Source organism: Nymphalis io, chromosome 5, assembly GCF_905147045.1.
Source record: "Nymphalis io chromosome 5, ilAglIoxx1.1, whole genome shotgun sequence".
In the NCBI taxonomy this organism is placed as follows: Eukaryota; Metazoa; Arthropoda; class Insecta; order Lepidoptera; family Nymphalidae; genus Nymphalis; species Nymphalis io.
Window position 1 is genome coordinate 752,129 of NC_065892.1, and position 11,335 is coordinate 763,463.

General features: G+C 32.9%; 1 protein-coding gene across 1 annotated transcript; it reads left to right on the plus strand.

Annotated features, from left to right (window-relative positions):
- Nucleotides 1-677: 677 nt before the first annotated feature.
- LOC126768799 (glutathione S-transferase 1-like) lies at nucleotides 678-9,768 on the plus strand. Its single transcript, XM_050487143.1, has 6 exons — nucleotides 678-823; nucleotides 1,046-1,186; nucleotides 6,283-6,341; nucleotides 6,740-6,878; nucleotides 7,235-7,428; nucleotides 9,614-9,768. Exons 2-6 carry the CDS (start codon nucleotides 1,046-1,048, stop codon nucleotides 9,729-9,731), a joined length of 651 nt encoding a protein of 216 aa, XP_050343100.1. The 5' UTR covers nucleotides 678-823; the 3' UTR covers nucleotides 9,732-9,768.
- The last annotated feature ends 1,567 nt before the right edge of the window (nucleotides 9,769-11,335 follow it).

The following is an 11,335-nucleotide window of genomic DNA, read 5'->3' on the forward strand; positions in this document are numbered from 1 at the left end:
AAGGTTTATTTAAATAAAAAATATTTTGATAATATCCTATGGCATTCTGCTCTGTGTTAATGCAGCTGACATCAATGCCATCTTTGTGTTGCAGAAGAGAGTGGTTTGCGTAATATATTATCTAAGCCCCAAAATTTCTTCAAGTACCAAATATAAAGGAATATAAATCTTAACTTTCGCTTCTTAATAACTTACTTGATAATTTTATGTATGTTCGTGTATACATTTATAAAATATTTTTAGATAAATTGTGACATACTCCAGGTCCCAAAAAACATTCAAAATTATTAAATTGCAAATTTCAAGAAAATCGTTAAGGAACGTCTGCGTGAGGACATAAAGATAATGACTTCTTAGATGATAAAAAACCTTGGGAATGAAACGATCGCCTCCGGGCCGTCTCAAATAGAAATAAGAATAATTGCATTGTAAATACAATTGTTAAAAAAAGGAAAAATCCCGCTGAGTTTCTTTGGCCAGTTCTTCTCGGGTCTGAGGTGTTTCTTACCAAAATGGTAGTAGATTATTATTAATGGTCAATAGGTAAGTGTACATTCTACATCGAATACAGTTTTATTTTTATTCTTGAGCAATAAAACAAATTAATTAAATAAATAAATAGGTAGAGAATCTAAGGAGAAAAAGACACGGAACGTATCTTTGGCTATTTATATAAAATAATTGCAGCTATGTCGGTCGTGTGTCAGTTATCATCCGAGTGTGTTACATGCCGGTTGTGATAATACTATTTACTCATCGCTATCAACAGCTAAAAAGTAGCTGATTATATTTATTTATTAATTAATATTTAATTCACATCACAGTAAGTAATTTTTGTTTATTAACTATTTCGAATATGAATTAAAAATGTCAATTTATTTTAGAATGTTTGATTGAGAATATATTTACTTGTTCAGCGTCACATTATACACAACATATATAATGTACTTATAAATATACTATAACTATGTATAATAACCATTATTATTATATTTAATTGTAACAATTTTGGTTTATATAACGTTTTTTTTTTTTTCAAATTTAGATGCCGTTGAAATTGTACAAAATGGACTTGAGTCCGCCCGTGTGCGCTGTGTTGATGATCTGCGACGTGCACAACGTCCCCGTTGAGATGATTGATGTAAACCTTCTATCTAAAGACCACTTAAAACCGGAATATGTGAAGGTAAGTAACTGTCAACCTACGAAACTTTTTAACCTACAAATTACTTGGGTCTTTACCTAATTTAATATAATTTATAATCATAATATATCTACTAGTTTCCGTTTGCGGCTTTACCCGCTGTTTGGGGGGGGGGTCTACTCCTTATCCTTATCTGTACCTCTGAAAAGGGTTATCAAAATAAAATGACGATCGGTTCACTAGTTACGTAAAAGCGTAACAAAACAACAAACTTTCGCATTTAGAATATTAATTTAAATCGAATGCCTAAATCTTTATAACGCTTGTATTAACTTAATATAACTTAATCTGAGTTTAATAATACACACTGATTTGTATAATATAATGAAATAAATAATAAAATGAAACGTATCTTATAAAAAAATAAAATAAACGACCGTTATTTTATTTCCATAAAATAATATATCCTGTTTATGTTGAAATCGTCGTGTATGGAATAATATAAACATATAAATATGTTTAAATAAATATGTGTATTTTTTAATATGTATATATGCGTATATACTATACGTAATGATAGCATATATATCCCAGTCGTAAACGTACATCCATTATATGTAATTGATAAAAAATTAAATCCGGTTAAGTGATATTCGTGCTTGGATTGTTAGGTTATTTGCATTGCTTAAACAATTAGCTGTATCCTTTTTAAGATTAGTTTATTATTATGAAATTCTAATGTACGTATATTATGTCAAACAATAGCAATTTGCATTGTCTCATTAAGTTTTAGGACATTATGTACAAGTTATTTAATAAAGAATATTAAAAAAAGGGAATGATTTCATATAACTTGAATCTAATACAAGCGCATGTTATTTTTTCAATCGAATTTTTAAAGTTTTTAAACTTATTTTGTCCAAATAAAATATTATGAGACATATTTTCGTTTTTTTTTTAAAGCAAGATTCAACGCTTACCTAGTTCAGAATGTGTAATAGCGCCAGTGATATTTGATACAATATCACACGACAATCTTTTGGACAGCGTATTTTTTATGGAATAAAAAATATTTTATTGCTTTAGTTTTTTTATTTAATTTCAATTTAATTAGTTTAGGTCTAAGATATAAAATATTTTGATTACTATTATATTATATATAAAGTATTTAATTAATTATAACCAATCAAGTGATTAGGATTTTTCCACACGTTAAATAATATTTTTTCGATATAGTATAATATGTATAATATTTGCCTAAGCAATGACCCCTTCCGCTCGAAGAGTATAAGGCAAAGTTTGGAGCTTTGAATGAAATGGATTACAAGCTTGTGCTTGTATCAAGCAAATGAATACTCTATGGTCCTTGTCTGGGTTTGAACCCGGAACCTTTAATTTAGTAACATTTTATTTTATTCGTTAATATTATAAACGGGAACGTGAGATTATTTATTTGTTACGCACTCACATTTAAACTAGTGAACATGATCATGATGGATTTCGCAAAGACATCAGGGGAACATAAAAATATATACCTATTATCTAAACTCCTTACACCGTCGAAGCCACGGGTGGAAACTATTTATATAAAAAAGCCAATAGTACTACCCAATAATACCCAAAGCAAACATGTGAAATACTGCAAGATCTGAATTTAACACGTACCTCTATTATATATTGGCAAAATAGAGTTGTTGGGCAATGTAATTAACGGTATAAATAAACATACCAATATGAATAATATTAGTCTATCAACAATCCTATACATTACCGGCGTGGAACTAACCTTCGTACCTATATGTACTAAATGAAAACAAGATGTAAATCAGCCATAAACTGCCTCGTACTGTTTACACTGCAAACAGACGTATCGACTGATTGTAGGCAAATTAACACGATTTCTATAAACAGTAGAGCTTCTATGGTACCACGGATATATCACAAAGACACAATGTAAAAAATATGTATGTATGTTATACATTTATTATTAAAATTCATTTATTATATAGTACACTGCACTACCTCGTTGGTCTAGTGGCTTGATGTAAGGCCGCAGACCCGGTGGCCCAGGTCGGGCCCATAAAAAGTTATTGGGTTTTTCTGTCAGAAAATTCTCAGTAGCATCCTGGAGTCTGGAAGTTGGAAGTGTGTACACTCCCGTGCCTCGGAAAGCACGTAAAGCCGTTGGCTCTGCGCCGGTCGTGTCGGATTGATGTCCTCTCGGATTATGAGAGTAATAGAAGAAAGAATACACCTGTGCACTATAATATGTCCTGCGCAGTTGACTAATCTCTCTTGAGATTGGCTGCAGTGGCCGAAATCGGTCTGGAGGACGTTATTTTTTATTATATAGTAATTAATATAACTTAATTATATAAAAAAATCTAAATTAAATAACGTATATATATTATAATTTCATATTATTTAATATAATTGACTAATAAGCTTTAAATTATAGTTATTAATACAACAAAAATAAACCGCCGTCAAATCTTGTATGTGATGCAAATATATTACATAAAAATACTACAAATCTTCTAATAAGCTAGTGTAATTAGTGTAAGTGTATTATTGTCCATCCTTATTAAATAAATAAATAATAATCAACTAGCTACTGTCAGCAAACGCTGCGAAGCCTTATCAAATTATCTGTAACATCGATACAGCTCGGCGCAACCTTTGAAAATACGATGATAGAAACCTTCAGACAAGTGCCAACAACTTTAGTAAGTTCAAACTCAAACTGACGATCCTTGAACGCAATACGATCAAAATAATTTTTATACGATGTATATTTATTCATATAATTTAATATCATTGACTAAAAGTTTCAGAGATAATGTGAATAACTTAACATTCTGACCCACTTGCATTCCTTCCCATAGGATTTTATTTCTATAAAGTTACATGCTTCCCGTTCGTTAAAGTAGTATAATATCAGAAACAAAAAAATGTATGAGTGCCAAGTTATTCACAAGAATTGATGTGTAAATAATAAATAATACACTGACGTCATCTGACTATCGAAATCTTACGCTGACGTCATCTGACGCTCGAAATCTTACGCTTACTCGTCTGACACTTGAAGTCTCAGTTTTACGAGAGCCCCCGTGTAACGAGCGCTTAGATGTTTACACATCAAAAACACTTATTATAAAATCAAAATATAGCTTATATAAGAAGCGTCGAATTTTTGTATCGTAATTTTACAACGTTAAATTTAATGTAAATTTACCAATGTTTCGGAATGTATATTCTACCGAGAAATATGGGCAAGAAACTCGGTAGTTACTCTTATACTTCAATCAAAATATAAAACATATAATAATCATATACGATTTGCTTCAAGCCAACGCAGGACTGATCAAAACAATAATTGTGTATACTTAGCACATTGTAAATCAGATTTGCTTTAAAAGAGCAACTACGCGAGTTTTATCCCGTTCCTTTTCGCTGGAGACTGCTCTGCGAAACGGTGAAAGAGTTAACATATTAACAATTCAAAAATGCTTTATTGTAAATTGTACTTAAATAAATACATTTGATTCGATTTGGTAGGAAAATCAACAAATATTTTAAACTCTTTTCAGTCTTGTACAGTATAACGAGTCGGTTGGCGTGGTTGTTAGATACTTGCCTTTCGCGCCGCAGGTAGTGTGTTCGATTCCCACCCAGGACAGACATTTGTTTGTATAAACATGTCTGTTTATCCTGAATCTGGGTGTAATTATCTATATAAGTATGTATTTACAAAAGAAAAGTAGTATATCAGTTGTCTGGTTTCCATAGAATGAGCGCTGCTTAGTTTGAGATCAGATGGCTGTGTGTGGATAATGTCCCAGGATATTATTATTATAACGCCTTATTTGTTAATAGTTTTTTTAACATTTCTTTATAAATCATAATATTCCCTCCTCTCGCAGAGGTTGTTGTTTCTGTAAACGTATCACTCTATTAATTTTTAACTACACTACTTTCTCGTACATTATCTAGAAGTTGAATTCCAGGCAATCCATTTTTAGGATTGTTTAGTTTTATTAAACAAAATTAGATGTATTTTACAAAGACAAAACACAAATGTCAGCACAAAGTTAAGAGATTTGCGAAAAGTTGAAAACTGACTCACATTTATACGTTTTTTTTTGCGTGTTTCCTTTAAAAATCCTGATTTCAAAGCCGTAGCAGATTGGGCCATTAAAAAGGGCTCAGTAACAGTGTGTTTATACTCTCGTGTCTCGTAATGCACGTAAGGCCGTGGGTCCTACGCCTGAACTCTTTCCGGTCATGTCGGATCTACCGTCTCATCGAATTATGAGAGTGAGATATAGAGAATACACCTACACTTGCACACACACTTGTGCACTATAATATAACCCCCGCAGTTGCGTAGTTTATCCTGAGAAGGGCCGCCAAGGCCGACATCGATTTGAACGTCATTCATTAAATATATATAGTAAAATAAACTAACAATTCATGTATTTGTACTTGTTGTTATGGCTTGCACAATATTAATGTAAGGCATGACTTGGCCGTGAGAATATTATTATAAATAATCGTCTTCTTAATAGCAAAGTTGAAGGGCATTCGACTTAATAACAGACATACTTATGATTATATTACGTGTACTATGCAATTGTAAAAAAAACATAATTACATTTTGATGTGCTTATTGATAATGAATATATAATTACGTTGTGTTTTTGTACTCGTCTATTTAAAAAAATGTTTTTATTTAAAGTCACAGACTTTATTTTTAAATTTATAGTCCTGGAAGATTATTAGTGTTTAGTGTTTTACAAATAACCCTCTATATGAAGGTCACCTGAATTATTTTGTGTGTGTGATTACATATTATGTGTGCGCATGTGTATGCATCTGTTTCTGTCATCTTACGTATCTTAAGAACAAAAACATTATCAACTTGTCTTATCTTTTGTAAAAACATATTATCCAACTGATGAACCAAGTCATAAAATTATTTACTAGTAATTTCTTGAAGGAAAATTTTCTTGAAACCTCACAAATTTTATTTTTATAAAATGTTTCGCTTTAAAAACTGAATTGAAATAGGAATTTGATACTTGGACAGAATAAATGAACCACAAGCAAGTTATAATTTTATTTTACGTCTGTTTTAGAAAAACCCAATGCACACCATCCCTGTACTGGAGGACGATGACTTAATTATACACGACAGGTAAACATATTTTTATATTTAATTACTATGCTAAAAGTATTATCCTCTTGAATAAAGATGGCCACGGCCAATCTTAATGAAGGCTAGCCAAGTGTAGTGGTGTAGCACACAAATCTATTCCCACAATCTCGTAATCCGATGGTAGCATTAAATTTACTTCTATTACTGTAATATAACTCAATGATGAATGATGATTTAAAAATGCCCTTATGAGTATACTTGAATAAAAAAATATTTGATTTGTTTTGATTTGAAAAACTAAATATAAAGGGGTTAAAAATAGGCAAGTATTGCATCTAAGTTAACGAACCGCTTGTTGCGAAACAGTTAGTGTGAATGTAGTCAGTTGTATATTGAAAAACTTGTGTATAATACTTTACATATCACTTTTTTTTCAGCCACGCTATTCTCACTTATTTAACCGAGAAATACGGCAAAGACGATTCTTTATACCCTAAAGATCTAAAGAAAAGGGCTTTGGTCGACCAAAAATTGTTTTTTGACACACTTCTCTTCTTCCGCGTCCGTTCTATAACCGTAAGTAATTTAAAAATGATACTGATGTAGAGTGAAAAATATGCTGCTTATTATCATACTTCTGAGATACGAGGTTTTTCTGATTTATTCTGATTCACACCCACATCTATTCCTCACAAATTCTACTGCCAAACTGCAATGTATTGTTGTGATCTAGTTTGAAGTGTGGGTGAGTCAGAGTAACAGGTACAAGGGACATAGGTCCCAAAGGTAATATTTATTTCAGAGCCAATGTCTATGCGCGGTGATGATCACTCGTAAGGTGTTCTGCGTTTAGTGTCGAGTCTTTTCTAAGAACTCTGCTGTTCAGGATTCATAATTAATAATTCGTCGTACAATAACATTTTTTATTCCAGTATTCTGCAATATTTGAAGGCATCAGAAAGCCAACAGAAAAACAGCTAAAAGACTTAGATGAGGCGTACAGCTTCCTGGAGGCTTTTCTGTCCAACACCAAGTTTGTAGCCGGTGATAATATGACAATCGCTGACATTTCCATTCTCGCGTCGGTTTCGGCAATGCGCCATATTGTTCCGATCGACGCTAACAAGTGAGTTAAAACTTTAATTTTAATTATTTCAATAAGTTTTTTTATGTGAATTTGATTGAATAACCACAATATAACTCTACTACTAAAACTAATAAAAAAAAGTTAAACATCCTTAATCTCTATTAATTTATTGTTTTTTTCAATCTTTTATATATTATAATATTATTGTATGAGTAGGTTAATTATAAGTATAATAAGTGGATCCTATCATAGATATATAGATAAACAGATAGATAAAAGAAATATACTCGATAAAGTATACATACTTGTACATGTGTACAATGTACCTTGTCGCATATTAGTTTCTATCCTTTAAATAAGCTTAGGAGTTTGAAAGAAATTAATGAAATAGGCCATTTCTAACCTATCTAGACGGATTGGAAGCCCTTAACAACTCACCAATTAAGTAACTTCACAGTCATCTTTTATATTATGAAAATAATAATAATATCCTGGGACATTTTTCACAAACTGCCACCTGATCCCAAATTAAGCTTGTACAAAGCTTTTGCTATGGAAACCAGACAACTGATATACTACTACTACATATACTACTTCTCTTTTGTAAATACATACTTATATAGATAATTACACCCAGACTCAGGACAACAGACATGTTCATGCACAAATGTGCTGGGTCCTGTCCTGGATGGGAATTGAACCCACAACCTTCGGCGTGAAAAGCAAGAATCTACCAACCACGCTAACCGGCCCGTCGTAATTATAAAAATGATATTGGTATATCTGTTTGGCATTACTATACTTCGACACCAGTTCACCAATCACCATGAAAGTAGGCACTTATATATTTTAATGATTAAGGGGTTTAATACTATCCACTTTGTTGTAAATTGCCGCTTATATGACAATTGTTATATATAGTTGTTGTATATAGCGGTGTAAACATCGGACAACGACCTCGTAAATATTTATCAATTTCAACCTTCTTATCTAATAGCTGTCGTTATCGCTTGGTACGCGCATTCATAAATTGAACACGTTAGCCCCTCACTACGCGTATTATAAGTGACAGGAAAGTGCTCCAACTAAAGCAATCCCAATGAGATGACGTCAGCCAGGCGACCTAACTGTAAATATCTGCCATATCCTATTGATGTTTAGTGCTAATTCCAAATAAGTTGGATTAGGGAGTTGATAATTGGTCATGAAATAATTACTTATTATATATTTAATCGGTAGAAGGTGTTTGTGCAAGTCTTGGTAGATACCAACATACAACAGAACAACAACAATACTTAGAGTTGGTGAATTCCGGCTTAAAGGAGTGAGCCAGTGTAATTAAAGGCACAAGGGATATATTATCTTAGTTTCCAAGGTTTACAAACCAATGTAAGGAATGGTTAATATTTCTTACAATGTTTATGGGCGATGGTGACCACTTACCATCAGCTGGACCATCATTTGATTGGCCAACTACCTTCTTCTTTTTCTTTGTTCAAACCCTCTTCCCAGTTCAGCTGGGGTCGGGTCTCCTTGTACATCTGCGCCAGAGAGCTCTGTTCTGGGTTGTCTGTGTACTCAGATTCTCTTTCTGGGCCTCTTTTTGTATGTTTGACCACCAGGTTGCGGGCGGTCGCCCTCTTCCGCGCGGTTGGTCCGGGATATTTAAGGCTTTCTTGATAGGATGATCATCGTTACGTCTCAGGATATGGCCGTACCAGCGCAGTCGACATTCGTTCAATTTTTCTACAATTGGTGTTACCTTGAACGATCCCCTGACATACTCATTCCTTACTTTGTCCGGCCGGGTGATTCCTCCCGCCCATTTAAGCATTTTCATCTCACTTGTATGCAGTTGTTGTTCGTGTGTCTTTTTGATGGTCCAACACTCTGCCCCATAGATCATGGATGGGCGTACTACCGTTTTGTACACTTTTCCTTTTACAAGAATGGGCATTCTATGGTCACAGAGAACACCCGAAAGCGATTTCCATTTTATCCAGGCGGTTTTAATGCGGTGGTCTACGTCCTTATCGATATTTGCATCAGTAGTAAGCACAGATCCAAGATATTTGAAGTTGTCTACTTTGGGTAGTGCGCGGTTGTCTATGTAAATATTACATCCCGTCTGTCCCTCATTAGGATTACGCGTTCTAGCCAAAAGGCCATCTTGTCTCATTTATAAAATAACAATTAAATATTTCATAAAAACATTTTGTTTCAGATATCCCAAAGTTGCAGCCTGGTTTAAATACATGGAAAGTCAAACGTTCTATAAGAAATGCGCTGAAAAGGGATCAATTGGACTAGGCCAAGTTATCCAAAAAGCTTTGGACCTTTGAACAAAATATTTGATAATTAAAATAAAACATATTTATATAATATCAATAACATTTTCATAATATATTTTCCTACATTAACTCCTGCAATAGGTAAGATGGGTTCAAGATAAATTTGTATGCAACAAATAAAACGAATACCTTATCGCGTACTGCATCATAAGATTGGTTTCAAGTGGGTTCGATGGCCGTACAAATAAAAATACAAAGGATGATTTCCTGAATAAATCGTGAGCTGCGTACTGACCATGATATATGCCAGTAAAAATTGGATTTATTTCATGCTTTCCCCCGCTATTTGTGGAGAACAGAAACTGTTATTGGACGTATGAACGATGAGACATCACGTATAAAATATTCTATACGAAATACATCATACATCCAAAGCTTTCGATCACGATTTCAATGCGATAAACCTGTCACAGGAGTTGGCATCCTCTGTGATTTATGCGATACATAATCCGGACGAAGTAGGCACTATTGATTAATAACAATATCATGCGAAAATAATCTTAAAAATACTAAGATATAGTGATATAACAGCTGTTACATTATATCAAAATTATGGTCATGTTGATACAATTCTAATGTTGTGTTGTAGTGATTACAGTAATACAGGGATTATTTATAGGATTTTTAGTTTAGTTAAACACTATTTATTTTTGTCATCAACTGTTTTTCTATCTCTAAACAACATTCATAGGCTTATCTCATAATATAAGCTTACACAATATGCGTTGGTAAATACTGGTGGTAGGGCTTTGTGCAAGCTCGTTTGGGTAGGTACCACCCACTCATCAGATATTCTACCGCAAAACAGCAATACTTGATATTGTTGTGTTCCGGTTTGAAGGGTGAGTGAAATTTTTAAACTCAAATTTCTATATTTATATAATTATTATAATTATATAGCTATAGATTATTAAATTAATTTAGTAACAGCCTGTGAATGTGCCACTGCTGGTCTAAGGCCTCCTCTCTTTTTTTAAAGAGAAGGTTTTGAGCTTATTCCACCACGCTGCTCCATTGCAGGTTGGTGGAATATATATGTGGCAGAATTTCAGTGAAATTAGACACATGCAGGTTTCCTCACGATGTTTTTCTTTACCGTCAACCACGAGATGAATTATAATCACAAATTAAGCACATGAAAATTCAGTGGTGCTTGCCTGAGTTTGAACCCACGATCAGCGGTTAAGATTCACGCAGATTTATATACGATTATTCAGATTGATTTGTATGAGTTCCGTTCCGTTTAGTTTTATAACAATAAAAAGCTTTTGGTGTTTTTCTTTTCACGAAAAACAACATCTCGTGTTGCATGTCACTCATACGTCAAACCTATATTTATACGAGAGGACCAAGGATTAATTATCGCTTTGTATTAATTTTGATAGCTTGTTATTATTTCATAATATTAAAAAAGTACCACGTAAATCATCAGTACCGTTTTTACCTGACTGTACCTTATCGTTCTATTTAAAGTTTGTATTTTATTTTTCTAATTTGGTGGAAATATTTATTTATTATTTGTATAAATACGCAGATTTAATAAAATGCTCTTAGATATTTACTACAAAAACATTATGGAGTTGCATTATGTATTT

Excerpts from the sequence above, each read along its gene's own strand:
- LOC126768799 (XM_050487143.1), top strand. The coding sequence starts at position 1,046 with ATGCCGTTGAAATTGTACAAAATGGACTTGAGTCCGCCCGTGTGCGCT. Across the intron at positions 6,342-6,739 it reads GACTTAATTATACACGACAG|CCACGCTATTCTCACTTATT; the intron begins GTAAACATATTT and ends CTTTTTTTTCAG. Across the intron at positions 7,429-9,613 it reads GTTCCGATCGACGCTAACAA|ATATCCCAAAGTTGCAGCCT; the intron begins GTGAGTTAAAAC and ends ATTTTGTTTCAG.